This window comes from Oryctolagus cuniculus, chromosome 3 (genome assembly GCF_964237555.1).
Source record: "Oryctolagus cuniculus chromosome 3, mOryCun1.1, whole genome shotgun sequence".
Lineage (NCBI taxonomy): Eukaryota > Metazoa > Chordata > Mammalia > Lagomorpha > Leporidae > Oryctolagus > Oryctolagus cuniculus.
The window spans coordinates 57,637,558-57,662,587 of NC_091434.1; the positions used below are offsets into that span (position 1 = coordinate 57,637,558).

At 38.1% G+C, this 25,030-nt stretch overlaps 1 protein-coding gene across 4 annotated transcripts in view; it reads left to right on the forward strand.

Moving 5' to 3' along the window:
* NCKAP1 (NCK associated protein 1) overlaps positions 1 to 25,030 on the forward strand; it is a 115,814-nt gene that overhangs the window by 30,588 nt on the left and 60,196 nt on the right. For 2 of the 4 annotated variants that reach the window (XM_002712325.5, XM_008258817.4), the window contains 8 exons: positions 2,526 to 2,618; positions 2,806 to 2,862; positions 6,057 to 6,199; positions 6,283 to 6,373; positions 10,332 to 10,469; positions 11,887 to 11,935; positions 17,240 to 17,396; positions 20,767 to 20,823. In XM_002712325.5, coding sequence (XP_002712371.1) covers positions 2,526 to 2,618; positions 2,806 to 2,862; positions 6,057 to 6,199; positions 6,283 to 6,373; positions 10,332 to 10,469; positions 11,887 to 11,935; positions 17,240 to 17,396; positions 20,767 to 20,823 — 785 coding nt within the window. The remainder of the gene's footprint in view (positions 1 to 2,525; positions 2,619 to 2,805; positions 2,863 to 6,056; positions 6,200 to 6,282; positions 6,374 to 10,331; positions 10,470 to 11,886; positions 11,936 to 17,239; positions 17,397 to 20,766; positions 20,824 to 25,030) is intronic. The other 2 variants (XM_051848379.2, XM_051848378.2) reach the window with 1 other exon arrangement.

Below are 25,030 nucleotides of genomic sequence, written 5' to 3' on the forward strand. Positions count from 1 at the left end.
AGATATATATAGAAACTAGTGAATAACTTGTTTTGGCTACTGTGTGTAATGTGTGAATGGGTGTACCGGAAATTTAAATAGGAAAAGTAAGTTAGAACCAGACTGTACAGGTTGTTGAAAGTATGACTAATTATTTTGAATTCATGCATCTAGTGATTGTTTTTGTAGCTGATATAAAGTCTGGGCCTATATGGTTTGGAGAAAATAAGATTGAGGAATTTCAATTATAATTATATTTGCTTGATAAAAAGGGAAATGATAGGCATATAGAATAGTAGAAAGGACACTTTTTTAGAAGTAAGGAGGTGAGATTTCCAATCATGGTTGTCTGACAATAAATAGTGATATAACTTTCAGAAGATCTTTTCAAGTTCTGTATTAGATTTTATATAAAATGAGGGTTTATATAAAAAAAGATCATTAAGACCTATAGTAAGATAGTGACTGTGTATCATTTATTATCCAAAATAGTATTCTGAAGTTTTAAATGGGACATTATTAATGATTAAGCTAAGGCAACTAAAATAAATAGGATTATTAAACCTAGTAGCTAACATTATATTCTTCATATCTTAGTATTATGAGTGTGTTTTCACTTGTTGTATTTTCAAACTCAAACTTACAGTACAGAAAGACAGTAAGAAGGTCTGTGGAACTGGCATTGTGGTGTAGTGAGGTAAAGCCCCTTCCTGTGATGCCGGCATCCAGTATGAGTGCTGATTCAAGTCCCTCCTCCACTCTGAGCCAACTCCTTGTTAATGCACATGGGAAAGCAGCGGAGGATGGCCTGAGTCCTTGGGCCCTTGCTACCCACGAGACAGACCCAGAAGAATCTCCTGGCTTCAACCTGGCCCAGCCTTGGCTGTTGCAGCCATTTGGAGAGTGAACCAGATTTCTCCCTCCCCCTCTCTCCCTCCCATAACTCTGCATTTCAAATAAATTTAAAAAAATACTTATAAAAAACCTCAAACAGTTCTAAGACATCAATCATAAATGTTTAATGTTAAACAAGGGAAAAATCAGGTAATTTGAAGGAATAGGGTCATTTTAAAAGTAAGTATTAGTTTGATGTTGGAGCATTAATGATTAAAAATGTTTTCATAGAAACAGAATTGCTTTGAAACATGTTGTACAAAATAGAGTCAATTACTTTCATAGATAAAGCTAAAAACCATTAGGTATCACTACAAGTATGTATCTTAATTTCTTTGGCATTTACAGGGAGTGAGATATTCCATTTACATATGTTTTCTAGCCATAATTACTTTCATATAAATGTCTTCAGGAACTGCAGTATTTAGAGTGATTGACTCATTAATAGTTGAATGTACCAGACTGCTATGCTTGCTGTTTTAAATTGACTTTTGGTAGCTTTTAAAAATTAGCCCCCTGTCTCCAGAGTTAGGCATATTGCTGTAAATTTTCTGACTTATAATGGTTGAGTATAATTATATATGGGAGCATCTTTCCTCTAATGCCCCTGTGTAAATATAAATAAAAACTATATAAGGACCTCAAATATCATTTAGACTTTGAAAGCAAGTTTGGTACTTTGAACTGCTTTCTCATATTTTTTAGTTTTTATGTGTTTTAGAAGAATATTTCTCAGACATTCAGTGTGTGTTTTGATCACTTGGGTATCTTGTTAAAAAGCGAATTCTGGTTTTATTGGGTCTGAGGCCTGAAATCCTGCCTTTCTGCCAAGCTCTTACATGATGTGGAAGCTGCTATTCAGTAGACTACACTCAGAGTATCAAGATTCTAAGTGATTATTAGAATTCTGGCGGTCCCAATTGTATAGGCTATTAAATATGGCTAGATTCTTGAAGTTGCATTAACAATTGATTTAAAAAGAAAAGATAGGATTTTTGTAAATTTTTAGTAATACAGTTGGTTGAAACAATATCTGTCTTTCACATTTTCTCTCTCATGTCTTAACACTAGTTTTGCTTCTTTCTCATTTCTTTTTTTGTTGTTGTGATTTTTGCTTTTGTTTGATATATTATTGTTTTGTGATCTGGTCAGGGAACCGTTACTGTATTTTATGTTTGTATCTACATTTTATTTTGCATGCGTAACGTGGCTTTGCCTGGATGTTCTTTTTGGTAAGTTCCAAATTTATATAGCATATTGTTTTTTGTAGTGTAAATGTAATGTTTTTTCACTTTCTTTTCTTCCACAAATAGTAATGTGATCATGCTCATGACTTGCTTTTAATTTTTTTTTAAGAGTTCTTTTGGTAATTGGTCTAACATTTCCCAGTTTTCCTTAGTAGTAGCTCAATTTATTGGTACTAATCTGCTTGGATTTGTTTTATAGCTTCACACTATCAGTTGCTGATTACTATTAGCAGTTGCAGTTTCCGGTACTTGGGTGTTAAAAAAAAAAAAACAAAACCTAGTCATCTAGAAATATTCTGAAAGCTTGTGCTTCCATTTAGCCATCATAACAGAAGATAGTTTGTAGTTAAAATCAATACTTTTATTCTCTATAAATAATACATTCTAATTTTGTTTATTTTACAGCAACAGCTTGCACAACTACAGAAAGAAAAGTCAGAGATTCTGAAAAATCTGGCGTTATATTACTTCACATTTGTAGATGTTATGGAATTTAAGGTATGTATTTTAATATATAAAATTTAGTGTTTCAAATATAAAGTTAATATTTGTTGTACAAAGTTGTTATTTGTAGATAGTAAAATTGGAAATATCCTGTAACTGAAATTTAAAATATTTTGTTTGTATTTTCTGAATTTAAAATTATTTCTGTGCATAAAACATTAAAACAAGCCTTTCTTTTCAGGACCATGTTTGTGAATTGCTGAATACTATTGATGTTTGCCAAGTTTTCTTTGATATTGTAAGCATCATCTTTAAAAAATTTACTATTTTCCTTCTGTTTCCAGAGCTTGCTATTAGTTGCTCTCTTCTTCTTCTCCTTTTTTTTTTTTTTAAAGATTATTTATTTATTTGAAAGGCAAAGTTACAGAGAGGCAGAGGCAGAGAGAGAGAGAAAGAGGTCTTCCATCTGTTGGTTCATTCCCTAGATGGCTGCAGCATCAGGAGCCAGGAGCTTCTGCTGAGTCTCCCACGGGGTACAGGGACCCAAGGACTTGGGCCATCTTCTGGTGCTTTCCCAGGCCGTAGCAGAAAGCTGGATTCAAAGTAGGGCAGGTGGGACTCGAACTGGCACTCACATGGGATGCTGGCAGTGCAGGTGAAGGCTTTACCCGCTGCACCACAGAGCTGACCCCAATTGCTTTTCTTTAGAGAAAGTTTATAAAAGCAGTATATAAATTTTTAGTATTATTATAGTTTTTTTTTCTTTTTTAAACAATTTGTTTTTTGAAATGCAGTGTGACAGAGAGGGAGAAACAGATCTTCATCTGCTGCTTTACTCCTAAATTGCCCCAAAGACTGGGGCTGGGCCAGGCCAAAGCTAGAAGCCAGGAACTCCATCCTAGTCTGCCATGTTGGGGGTTGGGGCCCAAGTACTTGGCCCATCATCCACTGCTTTCTTAGGTATATTAGAGAGTGGTAGATTGGAAGCAGGCAGCCAGAACTAGTTCTCCTGTGCTTGAGTGGGATGTGGCAGTGGAAGTAGTGGCTTAAACCACAGCACTACAATGCTGGCCCCTATTTTAGCTTTATTGTAGCTTCTTTTTTAAAGTAAGGACTTATCAAATGTATTCTGTATATTTACTTATTGATTGCCACTGATTATAAGTCTTATACAGTTATTAATTTCTGTATTTAGGCTCAATATAAAAATATTTAATTGATAATTTTTTTTCTTTAAGAGGCATACTTGATAGAATTCTTCTTAGTATGACAGTTTCTGAATGTAAGAAGTGTAAATGAGGGGCTGGCGCCGTAGCTTACTTGGTTAATCCTCTGCCTGTGCTGCCAGCATCCCATATGGGTGCTGGGTTCTAGTCCCAGTTGCTCCTCTTCCAGTCCAGCTCTCCTGTGGCCTGGGAGAGCAGTGGAGGATGGCCCAGGTGCTTGGGCTCCTGCACCCATGTGGGAGACCAGGAGGAAGCACCTGGCTCCTGGCTTCAAATTGGCACACCTCCATCCATCGCAGCCATTTGGGGGGTGAACCAACGGAAAGAAGACCTTTCTCTGTCTCACTGTCTGTAATTCTACCTGTCAAAAAATATTTTTGCTAAATATATTCTTTAATATAGGTTTGTGATTATATGTAATTTGAATTGAAAACCCAGAAAGTATTTAGATTTTTGGAAAGCTCAAAAAATATTTTTCCTAGATTTTTGGGGACAAAACTTAGACCCATCTACAAACTCAAAAGAGAAAGATTTCAGAGGAAATGGAGTATAGTGTATAATGTTTTAATTGCAATTATACTTGTCTTCCCTTCTTAAATTACTTAAGCCAGTTGGAACCCATTTACTTGAGCTATGCTTGGTGCCTCCTAGTGTCTGCATTAGTATGAAATTGGAGTCAGGAGCCAGAACTAGGTATGGAAACCCAACACTGGGACTTGGGACACAGGTGGCTTAACCACTAAACCAAATGTCCATTCCAAGAAAACCTGAGCATGTCAGTGTGATGATTAGTAACTCAAGTTGTTCAAATATATATATAGATACAGATATAGATAGATACATATGTATCTATATCGATATATTGATATATATTGATAAATTGATATAGATATAGAACATCCCTCAATGTAATTTCTGCAAATATTCCTGTATATTGCAAGAATAAATCAGAGAAATCATGTTATAACCTTAACCAGTGAGTTAACTGAAAGAGTTATGAAGTACTTCCTTTATAAGCAAAACCACAATACATTAAAAATAACAGAAATATGGCATAATGACTTACTTGGTTTTTCAAGGTGACTGAATAGTCGATTTTCCTGAATCAAGATTCCTAAACCTGAACACACTTAGTCACTCTGAAATTATTCAGGAATTTAGACCAGATTTTTTTGAAGTTTTATATTCTTGCAATATAGCATTTATAGTCAATAGCATTTACAGTCATAGATTTTTGGTTTGCTTCAATTGGTATACTTTTAGAAACAATTTATAGTTATACTTTTCTATTTCACATAAACTTTTGACTTCCTTATTTTGTATGTATATTTATAATGTACCCTTTATTGTTTGAGTATTAATATACTGTAATAAAAATAATAAATTTAATATTTTCCCGTTAGTATCTTTATTTTTTCAAGGCTATTTGTTTTATTTAATTTTTAAAAATATTTTATTTATTTATTTAAAAGGTAGAGTTACAGAGTCAGAAGGAGAGACAGGGAGGTATCTCCTGCCTTTGGATCAGCACAGCGCCGGCCATGACGCGCATTAGGAGAATGATCCAACGGAAGGAATGCCTTTCTCTCTGTCTCTCTCTCACTGCCTGTAACTCTACTTGTCAAAAAAAAAAAAAAAAAAAAAAAAAGAAGTCTAAATGAGAAATGTCTCTTGACATAATGAATCTTTTTAATAATACTTTTTTTTGTTGTTGATATTGGCACCAATGTGTTGCCTTATGCTGGTTTTTATCTTTTTAAACTCTTATAGTTTGAATACAGTGATCAAAAGCTCTTTTTCTTTCATTCATAGAATTGTGTAAAAAATGCAAAACTGTTTCCTGTAACTCAAATTTTAGAAGTTTGAAGAGGGCATTTAGCACAACAGTTAAGACACTATTTAGGACACCTGCATTCCATATGGGAGTGCCTTGTTCAAGTCCCAGCTTCCTATTCTAGCTGCTTGCTAATATGTACTTAGGGAGGCAGCAGGTGGTGGCTCAAGTATTTGGATCCCTGCCTCTCATAAGGGTGTGAGCATCAGCTGCTGTGGGAGTTTGGGGAGTGAACCAGCCATTGGAAAATCTATCTCTGTCTCTCTACCTTTCAAATAAATTAAAAATTTTTACAAGTTTTTACTGAAAGAATTGCAGAAATGGGAGATTAGAAAATTAGTAGCTTTCAGTAGTTGCTATGAAATTTTTCTTGTGTGTATTTAAAAGATGGACAAATAGGAAGGAGGTGAACTTGATGATTTGCTTTTCTAGACTGTAAACTTCGATTTAACAAAGAACTACTTAGATTTGATTATAACCTATACAACACTAATGATACTACTGTCTCGAATTGAAGAAAGGAAGGCAATCATTGGATTATACAACTATGCTCATGAAATGACCCATGGAGCAAGGTAGACCTACATTCTAAAAGTCTTTCTAAGATTCTCAATTTGGTTTATTACAACTTACTGAAATCTGATATGTCTCTTTTAAGTGACCGAGAATATCCACGACTTGGTCAGATGATTGTGGATTATGAAAACCCTTTAAAAAAGATGATGGAAGAATTTGTGCCCCATAGCAAGGTAAGAGCTGACTTTTGGATAAGGTATAATGAGCATGACTATGTCTGTATGAGATACCTTAAGGATGAATAGTTAGACAAGGTGATGAACTTCTTTTAGGAAAAAAAATTATAGTGGGATATAATTTTTTTTGTGAACCAAAGAACTAATTGGTTAGATTCAGAATAGCCTATAGAGATTCAATTATTCATTGATAATTATTCATTCATTACTGTGTATAGAGGTAGTAGAGCATACAGTATAGTATTTAAGAATGTCTGTTATCATACTAATATGCCTGGGTTTTAACCCCAGTTCTGCCAATTCCTGTGTAATACTGGGCAAGTTACTTAAACAATCTCATGTTCTTCAGTTTTCTTGTCTGTAAAAATAGAGTAATAATAGCACTTACCCATATGGTAAGAGATTATGAGAATTGAATGAATTAGTTTTTAAAAGTACTTAAATGTATAGTATTTGGTGAATTTTAGCTATATTATATTATGTTCTGTTAATGAGAAAAACATGAAGAGTTTTGTAGAAATATGAAATGTCTAATCTTAAAATTATTTTAAGAAGACATTCTGAGGGCTCATACTGTGGCATAGTAGGCTGAATCTCCGCCTATGGCACCAGTATCACATATGGGTGCCAGTTTGTATCCCAGCTGCTCCTCATCCAATCCAGCTCTCTGCTATGGCCTGGGAAAGCAGTGAAAGATGTCCAAGTGCTTGGGCACCTGCTCCTGCGTGGGAGACCCAGAGGGGGTTCCTAGCTCCTGGCTTTGGATCGGCTAAGCTCCGGTCATCGTGGCCATTTGGGGAGTAAGCCAGTGGATAGAAGACCTTTCTCTTTATCTCTTCCTCTCTAAGTCTACCATGCAAAAAAAATCTTTTTTTTTTTTTTTAAGATTTATTTTTATTTATTTGAAAGAGTTACAGAGAGAGAGGTCTTCCATCTGCTGGAACAGCCGAACCTGCGCCTATCCGAAGCCAGGAGCTTCTTCCGGGTCTCCCATGTGGGTGCAGGGGCCCAAGGACATCTTCTACTGCTTTCCCAGGCCATAACAGAGAGCTGGATGGGAAGTGGAGCAGTCAGGACTAGAACCGGCGCCCATATGGGATGCCGGTGTTTCAGGCCAGCACATTAACCTGCTGCGCCACAGCGCCAGCAGTAAATAAAAATCTTAAAAAAAAATCACTCTGTATGAAATAATTTTCGTTGTAAAAAGACTTGCCGCTAGGGCCAGCATAGTGGCGTAGCATTTTAAGCCTCTGACTGAGAGGCCAGCATCCCATATAGGCACTGATTTGAGCCCTGGCTGCTCCGTTTCCAATCCAGCTCCTTGCTAATGCACCTTGGAAAGCAGTGGAAAATGGCCCAAGTACCTGGACTCCTGCACTCAAGTGGGAGACCCACAAGAAGCTCCTGGCTTTGTATCAGCCCAGTTCTGTCTGTTGCTGCAATTTGGAGAGTGAACCAGTGGATGGAAGATCCCTCTCTTTGTCTCTTCTTCCCTCCCTTTCTCTAACTCTGCCTTTCAAATAAATAAATAAATATATCTTAAAAAAAGTAAAAAGCAATAGGTGAAATTAATAAAAAAAAGACTTGTCATTATAGCTTCTGTGTAGTAGGGCTCATTCACAGAATTGTTATTCCTATGTGGCTCAAAGAAATTATAGATAATAATATTGTTACTTATAAACATTTGAGGGCTGGAAAAATATTATGACAGAGTAAGCCATTTGGCAGTGATAGTGACAATACTGAAGTTCAGGAAATTGAAATCTTGGTTCATTTTTCCTCTTTGAATATTAAGAGTTAGAATTTTAATAACACAACATTTTGTATAAACCTGTGCTTTTTCTTGACATCCAGTCAACAAAGGATTTTATTTCACTGCTTTTACTCCATAAAAATTGTTAAAAGACTTTTCCAATTTGATTTCTTTGCATAGCCAGTTTACAGGTTGTGCATTCTTAATCTGAAAACCTGAAATCCAGAATGCTCCAAATTCTGAAACTTTCTGAATACTGAAAGAGGTTAGTAGGTAGTATCATAGGTTAAGCCATTGGCTGCAACACTGGCATCCCAGTGGACATTGGTTTGAGGCCCAGCTTCTCCACTTCCAATCTAGTTCCTTGCTAGTGTGCCCAGGAAAAGCAGTAGAAGATGGCCCAAGTCGTTGGGCCTCTTCACTCACGTGGGAAACCCACATTAAGATCCTGGCTCCTGGCTTCAGCCTGGCCCAACCCTGGCTGTTGTAGCCATTTGGAGAGTGCATTAAAATACACACTCTGTCTTTCAAATAAATAAATCTTTAAAAATCAGCATTGTAGATGGAGGTATGAGGATTCCTCAGAATGTTCATGGCCATCTCCTGGCGCTGATTTTGGTGATATTTTTTTTTTACCTAGAAGTGTCTTCCCTGTGCCTCTCTTCTTTGCTCTCTGGATCCATTTAGATTTTTCACTACTTGTGTGTTGCCTTGTTTTTATTTTTTAATTTTTTTAAGATTTATTTTATTTATTTGAAAGATAGAGTTACAGAGAGAGGTAGAGCCAGGGAGAGAGGACTTTCATTCACTTCCCAAATGACCACAATGGCCAGAGCTGCGCCAGTCCGAAGCCAGGAGCCAGGAGCTTCCTCCGGGTCTCCCACGTGGGTGCAGGGGCCCAAGGACTTGGGCCATCTTCTGCTGCTTTCCCAGGCTATAGCAGAGACCTGGATAGGAAGTGGAGCAGCCAGGACTCAAACTGGCGCCCATATGGGAATGCTGGTACTGCAGGCTGGCACTTTAACCCACCGTGCCACCATGCTGGCCCCACCTGTTCTTAATTAGCCACTTCAGATTTGATGATTTCTTCAGTTAGGTGATGAAAATTTCCTTAAAGGCTATCAACCACCTACCTACCTTCCTTCCTTCCTTCCTTCCTTCCTTCCTTCCTTCCTTCCTTCCTTCCTTCCTTCCTTCCTCCCCTCCCTCCCTCCCTCCCTCCCTCCCTCCCTTTTCTTTCTTTCTTTCTTTCTTTCTTTCTTTCTTTCTTTCTTTCTTTCTTTCTTTCTTTCTTTCTTTCTTTCTTTCTTGTCTTGTCTTTCTGTCTTTCTGTCTTTCTGTCTTTCTGTCTTTCTGTCTTTCTGTCTTTCTGTCTTTCTTGTCTTCCTTTTGCCGTTGGTTCACCCTCCAATGGCTGCCACGGCTGGCGCGCTGTGGCCGGCGCACTGCGCTGATCCGATGACAGGAGCCAGGTGCTTCTCCTGGTCTCCCATGGGGTGCAGGGCCCAAGCACTTGGGCCATCCTCCACTGCCTTCTCGGGCCACAGCAGAGAGCTGGCCTGGAAGAGGGGCAACTGGGACAGAATCCGGTGCCCCGACTGGGACTAGAACCCGGTATGCCGGCGCCGCTAAGTGGAGGATTAGCCTATTGAGCCAGTGCACCGGCCATGTTTTTGAATATTTATTTATTATTCATTTGAGAGGCAAAGTTAACAGACAGAGGGAGAGACAGAGAGAGAGGTCTTCCATCTTCTGGTTCACTCCCCAAATAGGTGCAATAGCCAGAGCTGAGCTGATCCAAAGCCAGGAGCCAGGAGCTTCTTCTGGGTCTGCCATGTGGGTACAGGGCCCCAAGCTCATATGGAGTGCTGGTGCTGCAGGAGGAGGCCTAGCCTGCTATACTACAGTGCTGGCTCTTCGACCACCTCTTTTTAAGTACTTCATAGTCACTAGCACAGTGTTCAATTAAGCTCTTGCCTCGGATTGCAGAATATACATAGCTTTTACACACACACGTGTGTATATATAGAGAATTAAAAGCAAAATCTAGACACGGGTCTGTTAAAACAGCTCAGATGTTATAAGAAGTATAGTTTTAAATAAGTGGCTCAATTTTTTAAAGTGATAAAGCATAAACAGGCAACAATTCTAGCTGGAATTTAAAAAATAATTTATTCCTCGGCTTTCTTTTTTCTACTTTAGTCTCTTTCAGATGCGCTAATCTCTCTTCAGATGGTATATCCTCGAAGGAATCTTTCAGCTGACCAGTGGAGAAATGCACAATTATTGAGTCTCATCAGTGCACCCAGTACAATGCTTAATCCTGCACAATCTGACACTGTATGATTCTGTTTTTCCCTTCAGAGTGAAAATAAGTGGTTTCTAAAATAAATTGGCTAAACAGTGCTGTTGCAGTTTTTTTAGTAAACATTAGTCTATCAAAGAAGTTTGTTGTAAAATGCTTTTTAGGTGTATTGTTTAGTTTCTTTGTAGATTTTCAAGAAAAACTGATATTACTGTAATGCAATTAATAGCATGAGTATTCTTTAATGTTGAAAGTTTGTTGTGTTCTATCTTGGTACAAAAATTTGAAGAGGTATAAAGTATAAAGAGAAAAAGTTACCCTAAATCTTACCTACTAGGAAAAATTGTTATATTGTTTTTAATTTTATAATGTGTATAAACTTAGATCTTGTACATATGAAAAATATACACAGTTATGGATTTGAGAGAGAGTGAGCATCGAGGCACATAAATCTCTTTTAACTTGACTAAATTTGATTCTGTGAAATCCTGTCAACTCTGATGTAGTCTTGAAAAAAATGGGAAGTTGTCATTTACTAGATTGAAGACAATTTAGCTGTAGTGTGTTTTAAATAGAGGTTTGGAGGGGTACAAATGGGAAACAGGCATATCTCATTGTCTTTTATTGACTGCAGGTTTAAATAATAAAACTTATCTAGCTGCTTTTTTTTTTTTTTTTTTTTTTTTTGACAGGCAGAGTTAGAGACAGAGAGAAAGGTCTTCCTTTTTCCGTTGGTTCACCCCCAAAGTGGCCACTATGGCTGGCGCGTTTTGGCCGGCGCACTGCACTGATCCGAAGCCAGGAGCCAGGTGCTTCCTCCTGGTCTCCCATGTGGGTGCCGGGGCCCAAGCATTTGGGCCATCCTTCACTGCCTTCCTGGGTCACAGCAGAGAGCTGGACTGGAAGAGGAGCAACCGGGACAGAATCTGGCGCCCTGACCGGGACTAGATCCTGGGGTGCCGGCACCGCAGGCGGAGGATTAGCCTAGTGAGCCATGGTGCTGGCCTCTAGCTGCTTTTTGTAAAGATTTATTTTATTTATTTGAAAGAGAGAGAGGTCTTCCACCCACTGGTTCACTTCCCAAATGGCCACAATGGCTGGAGCTGAGCTGATCCAAAGCCAGGAGCCGGAAGCTTCTGCCGGGTCTCCCATGTGGGTATAGGGGAACAAGGACTTAGGGCCATCCTCTGCTGCTTTCCCAAGTGCATTAGCAGGGAGCTGGATAGAAAATAGAGCAGCTGGGACTCGAACTGGCGCCCATGTGGGATGTTGGTGCTATAGTTCCGGGCTTTGACCCTGCACCACAGCACCGGCCCCTTTATCCAGCTTTTCAGATTTGTTGTGGTGATTGGTATTTGAACCAAGACTTGAATAGTTATATTTTTGAGAGGAAAAGAAGATAGTGATTCAATGTGAATTTTTAATCATAAATTATGTGTTCTCTTTTTAAAGATGCCTTGTGAATATCTTTCTTTGGATGCAATGGAGAAATGGATTATCTGTAAGTAAAATGGGCTAGTTTTGTGATTATCCTTTGGTTTTCAGTTTTACAGAAAAATAGTTTGCAACAGTGGTGCTTTATCACAGTGCTAAGTCATTTATGTGCATTACCTCATTTTGTCCTTGTTTTGACCTGTGAGAATGTAGATAGTCTTTTTTTGTGGATGAGGAGTCTAAGTCCTAAGGCCACGATTAGTCACAAAGAAAAAGTTAGAACCCCGGCTAACTCTTAAGACTTGTTGACTACATTATATTACCTTCAACATAAATTTCAAAACTAAATTTACTTTTGTTTTAAATGTTTTTTGATAATCACATTTATTCAGTTAAGGTTTCTTGTTTTAATTTATTTAAATTTATTGAGTACATATAAGTGTCCCATGTATTCAGAAGTCTGTTAGACGCACAGAGATTAAATTAGTAATTTATGCTTCTAAGCAGCTCACGAACTATGGGGAAAGTAAACACACAGGTGTAAAGCAGAATTAGAACTGATAGACAGATAAATTTTTCTACTTTCTCCCATGTTCACTGCCAGAAGGGAATAGTTTTAAAATGTGTGTTTTCTTGATTTATTGACATACACTTGTTGGATTTGTATTACCCTGTTTCTCAAATTATGGTAAAGGACCAGTTTTTCTTTTGTGTTTTTTGGATTGATACTTTAATAAAGTAATATAAGTGATTTACTGGAATTTTCAGAAAAAAATATAACAGAGACCTAAAATCCCACAGTTTTGATAATTGGATTTAGTATAATCTAGGAATTATCTTATTACTAGGTTTCTACTCTGAAATTATTGTCAGATGTTTATAAATTTCTAAATATTTTTGATTTCTATACTTAATCTCATTATAAGCTCTTACTTTGAATGTAAAAGAGGAAGAATTTAGAATCACTATCTGCCTTTAGCCATTTTTATTATATTATTTTTTATAGTGATCAGGTTTGTGATATTTGTATTTTCTTGTATAAAGATAGTTGGGTTTCCACGCTTTATCTCTTAGTGATTTTAAAAAATAGCTTTCATAGCATTGCTTTTGCTTAAATGTATGGTGATTCTGTTGTTGATTTATGTTTATGGGTATATGGCTGAAGACTCAGTTTGATTAGTAGAGTTAACTGGTGTTAAGTAACCATTAGAGATATTTAGTACTGTTTCCTTACAGTTTTTACTTTAAATGGGAATGCTGATTGTAGGACTTTGTGCAATGAGCAGGGAATTGGATCAGGGAGCTAGCCACCCAGAAGCATGGGCATGGGGAAGGCAGACAGATGGAGGGTAACTACAGCTGACAAAGGAGAGATTATTTACTCTGAGTTTTATTGCTTCTGTAAGTTTGAATCTTGAGTAAATTTAATGTAGAGCTAGAAGTTACCTTATATTCTTCCCTTCTCTTTTTGACACCATCTCTCATTCTAGGATTCAGAAGATAGTCTTTTTTTCTTTAGAGCTTTGTTCTAGATTAGTTCAAAATATAGTCCCTATAACCTATAACCTATAACCTATAACCTAGGGATTTCTTTTTCTTTAAGATTTTATTTATTTGAAAGGCAGATTTACATAGATGGGAACTGGAGAGAGACTGAGATCAAGAGAGATCTTCCATCCTCTGATTGACTCCCCAAATGGCTGCAACAGCCATGGCTGGGCCAGACCGAAGCCAGGAGCTTCCTCCGGGTCTCTCATGTGGGTGGCAGGGGCTCAGAGACTTAAGCCATCTTCTGCTGCTTTCCCAGGCTCATTAACAGGGAGATGGATGTGGAAATGGAGCTGCTGGGACTTGAACTAGCACCCACATGGGATTCTGGCATTACAGGCACCTTGCTATGCCGCTGGGCAGTTCTAGGACTCCTAGATACTATTTGGTGCTTAAATACTCTGAGATTGCAGAGTTTTGATCAGTACCCAAAACTACTGAATCAGAAACTCTGTGGGTGGGTCTGAGTAATCTGTGATTTAATAAACCCTCTTGGTGAATCTGATGCAACATAAAGTTTGAGAATCACTGCTCAAGATTATATCCCGGCTGACGCCACTGCTCAATAGGCTAATCCTCCGCCTTGCGGCGCCAGCACACCGGGTTCTAGTCCCAGTCGGGGCGCCGGATTCTGTCCCGGTTGCCCCTCTTCCAGGCCAGCTCTCTGCTGTGGCCAGGGAGTGCAGTGGAGGATGGCTCAAATTCTTGGGACCTGCACCCGCATGGGAGACCAGGAGAAGCACCTGGCTCCTGGCTCTGGATCAGCGCGATGCGCCGGCCGTGGCGGCCATTGGAGGGTGAAGCAACGGCAAAAGGAAGACCTTTCTCTCTGTCTCTCTCTCTCTCTCTCACTGTCCACTCTGCCTGTCAAAAATTGAAAAAAGATTATATCCCAAAGCCAAGAATTGGAGAGGACCTAGAATGTTGGGGACCAAGTTATTTGTAATGTAAATTTAAATTAATTATTCTGATATTATTTTCAGAGTCTGCTTTAGCTTTGTTGATTGGATTTGGAGGACCCCTTGGGAAAGATCTCTATTTTTGGAGTTTTGGGTTATTAATTCCTGAATTTTTTAAACTAATAGTTTTATCCGCTTTCTGTCTCCAATTTTCTGGTCTAGTCTTGATCTTCTATTTTGTTTTCCAACATTTTTATGGTTCTTCTTAAAATTAAAAAAATTTTTGCCTTTGTTGCTAAGGAAAGGAGGTTAATGTACGTTTAATAACATTTCCTTAATCTTGGACAGTCTGTTTTAAATTCATTTGCCTTTTTTGGTTTATCATAAATAAGTTAATATACACTAACTCATATCCCACTCATATCTTAAAATAAAAAACCACCCTAGCCTGTACTATAATATAAAATTTTCAAGGAAATCTTTAATTGTTAGTTGCAAGTATTTTGTAAATCTAAGTGCTAAGTCCTCAATATCCACAGGTTTCACATCCATGGATTCAACTAGCTGGGGATGGAAAATATTCAGAAAAGTTCAGAAAATTCAGAAAAATTCAAAGCTGTGTATTGTACAGATATTTTTCCTTCTCAGTTCATAAGCAATACAATATAACATCTATTTGCATTGGATTAGGTATCACAAGTAATCTAGAGATGGTTTAAAGTAAATATGAGGATATGTACAGGTTTTTTTTATATAAATACATCCTTTTATATAAGGAACTTGAGCATCTATGGATTTTGGTATGAGGGTGTATTCTGGAGCTAATCCTCTAATGATAACCAAGGGACAACTACATACAAAGAGGTCTGAGACACTAAGTGAAATCTCACTTTACTCAAGGGATTAGGGTAAAAAGTATATAAGCTAAAAGTCATTTATTTGTCTTGAAATTTACTTATTTGATGCTGGTAGTAGTGGTGGGGAAGCCAGCTCTTATCCTCTGGTGCACTTCCCAGATGCCCAGATGCCTGCCTTGGCTAAGGCTGGCCAAGTTGAAGTCAGGAATTCAATCCAGGTCTTCTACATTGGTGGCAGAAACCCAACTACTGGAGGCATTACTGCTGCCTCCCAAGGTGTGCATTGCAGGAAGCTGGAATTAGGAGCCAAGCTAGAACGTGAACCCAGGTGCTCTGATGTGGCATAGGGGACATATTCACTGTTAAGTCAAATTTTCACCTCTAAAAATATTTTATAAACAAAATTTTTCTTGAGGACTTTTTTAATTTAAGATTTATTTATTTATTTGAAAGAGTTTGAGAGAACCATTGCCAATATGGGATGCTGGAGCTGCAAGTGGCAACTATTGCAACTATCCGCTGTGGCACAGTGCTGGCTCCCTTGAGGGTTCTTTAAATTTCTAACCATGTTTTCTGGTTGTTCTTTTTTTTTTTTTTTTTTTTTTGGATGTATGCCAAATCAAATAATTGATTTGCATTTAGGGTCCCTGATAAATGCCATTTTTTTTTTCATATTTCAACAAAGTCAAAGAAGTTTAATATGCTCTGTATATGTGGTTTCCCAGTATATAACTAAAGAGCAAAATTGCTAATATAGTATACCCCCTCCCCCTTTTTTTAAAGATTGATTTATTTATTTGAAAGACAGAGTTACAGAGAGGCAGAGGCAGAGAGAGAGAAAGAAGTCTTCCATTTGCTAGTTACTCTTCAAATGGCCACAGTGGCTGGAGCTGTGCCTATCTGAAGCCAGGAGCCAGGAGCTTCTTCCGCATCTCCCACATGGGTGGCAGGGACCCAAACACTTGGGCCATTTTCCTTTGCATTTCTCAGGCCATTAGCAAGGAGCTGGATCAGAAGTAGAGCAACCAGGACAGGAACCGGTGCCCACATGGAATGTGGACATGGCAGGCAGCGGCTTAACCCACTATGCCCCAACATTGGCCCCATAGTGCCCCTTTTAAAGGAAGAGAACTATGAATAAAAAGATAAATGGCAAGTTATATGTTAAAGTGTCGGTAGTAGTACAACTATAATATGAGTCAGGAGTTTAAAGATGGAAGTAACTTGAAAAAATCATAGGGAAATCTCAAAAATGGAATTGCTTCATAACTGGCCCAGCATAGAACCTCGTTACATGTATAGTAGGCATTGAGTGTTGAGTCATTGAGAAATGTCGTCCTGTGGCTTAGTATAGAGGGTTAGGGAGGTCACCAACAAGCATATTTAGGATTATAAATTTGTGAGGAATTTCCAGGCAAGATACCAAAAGTAAGATATTTAGAATTCGTATAATAGAGAGCAGCTTAATATGTTGAAAGAATATTGGACTAGCTCTCTTACTTTGATAGTATAGGTTTAGGTAAGTTATTGAACCTTCACTTCAGTTGTGAAAGGATACCACTTTTCTGGTCTACCAAAAGGATAAACCTGAGAGACAATTCAAGTACATGTGAAAAGACTTATCGCAAACTATAACTTACTATGAAATTATTACTCTATCACTTCTTCTGATGACTTTGAAAAAGTCAGGCTTGCTTTAAATTTCAATTATTATAACAACTGTAATAATATGTTAATTAGTAATTTCTGATCTTTAACTTAAAATATTTTTGAATGTTCCTGAAAATATCTTATTTAAATGATTTGTTTATAACTCAGAAGTGATCTTTTTTCTTCCATTAATATGGGTTCAAAGAACTGATTTTGCAGAATACAAAAAGTTTCAATTGGAAAAGAAAATATTATTACCAGTTTGTATGTATATGATTTATAGACACTTATCACTTAAAAGTCTCAGCTTAGAAATTGTGTTAATTTTTTTCTTTTTTAAAGACTACATTGTAACCAAAAGACATTAACTTTGGAATGTGTTTTTACATTTGTATTTGCTTTCCTTTTTATTTAAAGTTGGCTTTATTTTGTGCCATGGAATCCTAAATACTGATGCTACAGCACTGAACCTTTGGAAGCTAGCTCTTCAAAGCAGCTCTTGCCTGTCTCTCTTTCGAGATGAAGTTTTCCATATTCACAAAGCTGCAGAAGATTTATTTGTGAACATACGAGGGTATGGCATTTTTTTATTATTCTGTCTATTTTGGAGAAGGTTGGTGATGCATTATTTGCTAATGTTTTTGGGATACAGTAGTTGTCACATTATTTAGGATGATTTAGCCTAAACCATCCTGCTTGGTCCTAGCAATGTGTTTTAAACAATTGTCCTGTTATAATAGTAGTCATATTTTTTTAAATACTCATATTTCTAAAATAACTTTACAGATTTAAAATGTAGGGTTCCTGCCTTTTCAAACCTGTATTTTAGGTGGAAAATGTGTCTTCTTGCAAATCATGCAAGTATATGAAGCAATCTGAAACACTGTATTAGATTGATATAATAATTATAAAAGTGAGACCACTGCTGATTTTGTTTCCTTTTCATAGAAGATACTCCCATGCAGTTTGTTTTCATTCTTTCCTGGTAATTTATTTCCTTGGAATTTTTAATGCCTCTCTACCCAGTATATAAAAGCCAAGCTGAACTCAGAGTTTGCAGCAATTATTAATTTTTTTAAATGAGACGCATCTGAAATATATTAGAATCTTTTTGTACTTGATGTTGAGTAGTTATTCTGGGCTTGGTAACTTCAGGCAAAAATGAAATTTGTTTACATTTATTTCACATCCAATTTCAGATACCGTTTCATATCCAATTCAATATAGTCCTTATATAAGTTGAGGTAAAATAAAACATCAGTTTTAAAAAAATAAGTATGTGTAGACAGGTGTTTTGGTGCAGTCGGTTAAGCTGCTGCTTAGGATTCTGCATCCCATATTGGAATGTTGGTTCAAGTTACTGGCTATTCTGCTTCTAATCCATCACTCTGATAATGCACTTAGGAAACAGCAGATGATGGCTCAAGTACTTGAGTCCCTGCCACCCAAATGAGAGACCCACATGGAGTCCCAGTCTCTTGGCTTCAAGTTGGCCTAGTCCTGGGTGTCATACCAATTTGGGGAGTCAAATGGACTATTTTATTCTTTCTGTCATTCTGCCTTTCAAATAAATAACTAAATAAATCTTTTAAAAATGTGTGTCTAACATACATCTCAGATTTTAGTGTGCCTAAAAATTACCCTGGGGATGCAGATTAAAATCCAAATTACTGGGCATCCTCCCAAACCTCTTTATCTGTAGCTTGGAAAGGTTAAAGGAATCTGCCCTTTCCTTACTACTACTTTATTGAAGTAAAATTTACAAATAAAAATAAAATAAATCTTACATGTATAGCATATGACTATTCCTGTGTGACCACCTCATAGATCAAGATGTAGAACATTTTCCTCATCCCTAGAAAATTTTTTTGTGTCTGTTTCTGGTCAGTACTGCCAGCTTTCTTTTTTTTCTGTTTTTTTTTTTTTTTTATTTTTTATTTTATTTTATTTATTATTATTTTTTTTTTGACAGGCAGAGTGGACAGTGAGAGAGAGAGACAGAGAGAAAGGTCTTCCTTTTGCCGTTGGTTCACCCTCCAATGGCCGTCGCGCCCGGCGCCTGGCGCACCGTGCTGATCCAATGGCAGGAGCCAGGTGCTTCTCCTGGTCTCCCATGGGGTGCAGGGCCCAAGAACTTGGGCCATCCTCCACTGCACTCCCTGGCTACAGCAGAGAGCTGGCCTGGAAGAGGGGCAACCGGGACAGAATCCAGCGCCCCGACCAGAACTAGAACCTGGTGTGCCGGCGCCACTAGGAGGATTAGCCTCGTGAGCCGCGGCGCAGGCTTAGTACTACCAGCTTTCATCTTTGCTCCCTCTGTTGCTTTCCCAACTGACCAGCTGACATATGTCATAAGCCAAGGAGCTAGGGGCTCCATCCTGGTCTCATGTGGGTAGCAGGAACCCAAGTACTTAGGCCATCATTCACTGCCTCCCAGGCATATTAGTAGGAAGCTGGATCAAAAGTGAGGAGTAGTTGGGAATTGAAATAGGTACTCCAAAATGGGACATGGGCATCCCAAGTGGAGTCTTAACCTGCTGTTTCACAACACCCATCCTGATTTGCTATATTAATGGTAAAGTTGACATTTTAGAATCTCAGTATTTAAATTTGAGTAGTCTTAATTTTGATTAAATTGTGAGTGATCAGTTTAGAATGAGTATTGTGATAATTAAGTCATAAATATAAAAGCTTATTATAGAGGCCAATCATTTGAAAAATAGCATACTGTGGACATTTGTTTAAAAACAAATATTAGACTACTTAAATATGGAAGTTGAAGTTTATTTTGATAATGCATGGTTTTAGTCATTTTGTCAGGAAGATAACTTTAACATTTTAGGAATTTTGAATATGTTCCTTCAAGATTTGTTTACTTACTTATTTGAAAGACAGAGTGACTAGCGTTAGGGGAGGAGATCTTTTATCCATTGGTTCACTCCCCTAGCCAGAATGTAGGAACTCCATCCAGGTCTCCTACACAGGTAGAAGGAACCCAAATACTTGGGCCATTTTCTGCTGCCTCCCAGGTGTATTAGAAAGAGTGCTGGATTAGAAACATGGAGTATCTGGGACTTGAACTGGCACTGTGATGTGGAATATCAGCATCTCAAGAGAGTGGTTTAAGCTGTTGTGCCACCATGTCTGCTCCAGGAATTTTGAGTTTTTAATCTGGTATTAATGAAGTTACTTATTATTATTTGTTTTTCCAATGGTACCTTCAAACTTGCTGATGTCCATTGCTTTTTTTTAACTGAATTTTTTAAATTGGAAAATAGTTTTTTTTTTAAATGATGAGTAAAAATCATCCTTTATAAGTCTCTTAAAATAATTTGAAGTAGGCAAATGCTTTCCTGCCTGAGTTTTTTCCACCCAGACTGCTTGTATTCAAAGAATTAACTACTGTTGAGTCTTAGTACAAGGGTACTTGAAGAAGTTCATGGAAAAATGGAATTAAAAGATAATTTCATTTTTATACAAAAAATTTGAAATCCCTGGGTAGTTTTTTTCATAACATATATATGTCCTTTCAGAGTTTTTCTGTGCTTATGAAATAGCATTAATAAAAAGGAGTAATACTTTTGTCAGTACTTTGGATTTTTGGGAATTACTGTTAATTATATCAGAGGTATAATTTTATTGACTTCTGGGCTTAAGAAAGTAATGAAATTTAATTAAATAAAAAGCTTCTTGTGAGGAAATTTCATTTTGTTGATTTAATATCCTGGGCAATTGTTTTTTCTTCCCTGGAAAGGCTTGTCCTGGTCTCCTGAGTTGCTAGGGTAGGATATGGTTGGATTTATGGCATTTCCAGTTTGATGGCCAGTTTTTTGGCCATTGTTGTTGATAATAGATTTTTTTGAATTGAATTTTGGTATTCGATATATTCAGTTTGACTGTTATTGATCAAGTTAAGATTAACATGATTCTGGTTTTTTTCATAGCTATAATAAACGTATAAATGACATAAGAGAATGCAAGGAGGCAGCTGTGTCACATGCGTAAGTAAACTGCTTTATCTATGCTTTTCATTAAGAATTCCTTTCTTGAATATGCTTTTATTGAAATGAGAATAGATGAATGGTATGCAAAATGCAGTGTTTGAAAAGGGAGAACTTTCATTCAGTGAGAAACAATGGGCTGTATCCACTAGCCTTTGCAGACAGATTTTAAGTATTTTTGAAATCTTAGTAAAACGCATTAAATAAGTTTCATATAGATCATCTTAAAATTGTGCCAATTTTGCAGATTGTGCTGATTTTTTGTACTTCTTTAGGGAAATTGATAAATTCTTAACACTCTTCCAAATAGGGTATACTTTGGAAAGTATGCTAATTTCACACATTTCCCTGATTTTAGCTTTTTAATATTAGCAATTATATAGATCTCCTAGATTAGAAATTAATGTATTTAAGACCTTTGAACAACTTCTCAATTTTCTTCATGAAAGGATTCTACATAATTTTATGTTTCACGTTACTTATTACATATATGATAGAGCTTTATAGATTATTTTCTCCAGTGTGCTTAGATCTGTTCCATCAGTATTTCTTTAAGGTAGAGAGAAGACAAACACTTCCATAGAAGTAAATAAAAAGCTACAAGAAATTTTAGAATTCAAGTTTAGGCTATAGATGGGTAATGGGAATTTAAGCCATCTTTATATATTGTTAATGTGGCCGGTGCTGTGGCTTAATAGGCTAATCCTCCGCTTCTGGCGCCAGTACCCTGGGTTCTAGTCCCGGTCGGGGCATCAGAATCTGTCCCGGTTGCTCCTCTTCCAGTCCAGCTCTCTGCTTTGGCCCGGGAGGGCAGTGGAGGATGGCCCAAGTACTTGGGCCCTGCACCCACATGGGAGACCAGGAGAAGCACCTGGCTCCTGGCTTCGGATCAGCACGGTGCGCAGGCCGCAGTGGCCATTGAGGAGTAAACCAATGGGAAAAAGGAAGACCTTTCTCTCTGTCTCTCTCTCTCTCAATGTCTAACTCTTCCTGTCAAAAAAAAAAAAAAAGTATATATTATTAATGTGCTACATTATTCCTCATGCATATTTTTTCCACTGGAATGAAGTGCATATGCTTACATTATTCAAAAACAATTCTGTAATACAAATAACATACTTTAGAGTTTGTTAGGATTCCTTTCTAGACCTGCTGAAATTCACGTAATTATCATTTCTTTGTGGGAATAGATCCTATTGTAGATAGATACATAGTGTCACAGCTATCTTTTATAAAGATTTTTTACAAATGTGGTATTTCTATTACCTTGATTTTTTTTTTTTTTTTTAGGTTTATTTACTTGAAAGGCAGAAGTACAGAGATCTTCCAGTGGCCATAATGGCCAGGGTAGGGGCAGACCGAAACTAGGAGCTGGGAATTTCTTTCAGGTCTTCCACATGGATACAGGGACCCAAGGACTTGGGCCATCTTTTGCTGCTTTCCCAGGCACATTAGTAGGAGTGGGATTGGAAGTAGAGCAGCAGGAATTCAAACTGGTGCCCATATGGGATACTGGTGGTGCAGGTGGTGGCTTTACCTATTCCACCACAACACTGGTCCCTACCTTTAGTTTTTATGTAAAATAATTATAAATAGTAAGCAGTACTAATTCCTGCAACTTGTTATCATTTGCTAGGCAATAATACTTCGTAGACATTTCCTCCCACTGTTAACAAACATCACAGATTCTTCATAGCTACCCTAGGAAGCAAAGTAGACAAAATAACATGGTTTTTTTTTTTTGACAGGCAGAGTGGACAGTGAGAGAGAGAGAGAGACAGAGAGAAAGGTCTTCCTTTGCCATTGATTCACTCTCCAATGGCCACCACGGCCGGCGCGCTGTAGCCGGTGCACCGTGCTGATCCTAAGGCAAGAACCAGGTGCTTCTCCTGGTCTCCCATGGGGTGCAGGGCCCAAGGATTTGGGCCATCCTCCACTGCCCTCCCGGGCCACAGCAGAGAGCTGGCCTGGAAGAGGGGCAACTGGGACAGAATCCGGCGCCCCGACTGGGACTAGAATCCGGTGTGCCGGTGCCGCAAGGCGGAGGATTAGCCTATTGAGCCGCGGCGCTGGCCAAGATAACGTTTTCTTATTTCCTTCTTAGGAATGACAACGATTATTCTCAGTAATAGTGTTTTATCATCGCAGTTAAATTTAAAAGTCAGAGATACAGAGAGAGAGGGAGAGATATAGAAAAAGACAGATCTTCCATCCACTGGTTCACTTGCCAGATGGCTGCAAAAGCCAGGAGCCAGGAACTTCTTCCATATCTCCCATGTGGGTTGCAGGGGCCCAGATACTCTGGCCATCTTTTGTTGCTTATCCCAGGCTTTTAGCAGGGAGCTGGATTAGAAATGAGACAGCTGGGACACAAACAGGTGCCCGTATGGAATGCCAGTGTTGCAGACAGCAGCATTACCTGCTACGCTGCAATGCCAGCCCCTAAAGTAATATTTTTTAAAATGATTTTTATTTATTTATTTGAAAGGCAGAGAGTGAGAGTGATCTCTGCTGCTTCACTCCTCAAATGGTCACGTTGGCCTGGGGTGGTCCGGGCTGAAGCCAGGAGCTTAAAGCTCCATCTGGGTCTCCCTCATGAGTGCTAGGAGGCCAAGTTCTTTGGCCATCTTCTACTGCTTCCCCAGACTCATACCAGTGCTCTGATATGGGATGCTAGCATTGCATGCAGCAACTTAATCCACTGTACCAAAACACCATCCCCTTAAGTAATGTATTCTTGAAATACTATATATCATGAAAGATTTGTATATATTTTTTTGAAGTACATTCCATCATACTTGTTTTTTAGATGAGAAATTGAAACTTAGAAAACTTAAGGTAATATATATAGAGAGGACTCATTTTAATCTAAATCTTCTAAAACTAATCTTTGACAACAAAATTACTCTTGTCATATACTCTTTATATTTAGACTTTTATGCACCTAAATTTTAAAACTTTTCTTGGAGCAGTGTATATTTTGCATGATATGATGAGTTGGAATACTTAGAACACCTTTTTTTTCCGTGTTAGTATAAGGTCTTTTTTTTTTTTCTTTATCTTTTCTTTTCTTTTTTTTTTTTTTTCTTTTTTTTTTTTTGACAGGCAGAGTGGACAGTGAGAGAGAGACAGAGACAGAGAGAAAGGTCTTCCTTTGCCGTTGGTTCACCCTCCAATGGCTACCACGGCCGGCACGCTGTGGCCGGCGCATCGCGCTGATCCGAAGCCAGGAGCCAGGTGCTTTTCTGGTCTCCCATGGGGTGCAGGGCCCAAGCACTTGGGCCATCCTCCACTGCCCTCCCGGGCCACAGCAGAGAGCTGGCCTGGAAGAGGGGCAACCGGGATAGAATCCGGTGCCCCGACCGAGACTAGAACCCCGTATGCTGGCGCCACAAGGCGGAGGATTAGCTTATTGAGCCACGGCGCTGGCCAGTATAAGATCTTAATTTGTACTTAATTTTAAAAGATCTGGTATATGATAATTTCGATTATCCCTTTTTTTTCTATTTTTGAACAGGAATGCCAAATAAATCTCATCCCATTATCTTCATTGACTATAACCCTAGTTATAGTCTAGTCTAGTCTAGTTAGTTGTGTATGTTTAACAGGAATATGTCTAATAAGCAAGGCTATAGATTACCAGATACTTCTTAAGTTATACTTCTTAATTTCTACCTGGAAGTGACAAATTGTGTTTATACTGAAACAGTGCTTATCTTCAAAAGGATTTTGTAGTTCAGTTTGTAAAATGCTAAACTCTATATGATATTAAAATTGCAGAAATTATTTAGAAGTTTGTAGCTGGGTATTGGGAAATGCTTCATGAAGGATTGGTCTTCAAAGTTGGGTTAGGATTTTTTTTTATAAAGATAAATTTATTTATCTGAAAGAGTTACACAGAGAGAAAAGGAGAGGCAGAGAGAAAGGTCTTCCATCTGCTGGTTCACTCTCCAGATGGCTGCAACGGCCAGAGCTGTGCAGATCCTAAGCCAGGAGCCAGGAGCTTCCTCTGGGTCTCCCGTGGGGGTACAGGGGCCCAAGGACTTGGGCCATCTTCTGCTGCTTTCCCAGGCCATAACAGAGAGGTGAATCGGAAATGGAGCAGTTGGGTCTCAAATCACACCCATATGGGATGCTGGCACTGCAGGTGGTGGCCTTAACCACTACGCCACAGCATTTTTTTTTTCTTTTTTTTGAAGATTTTATT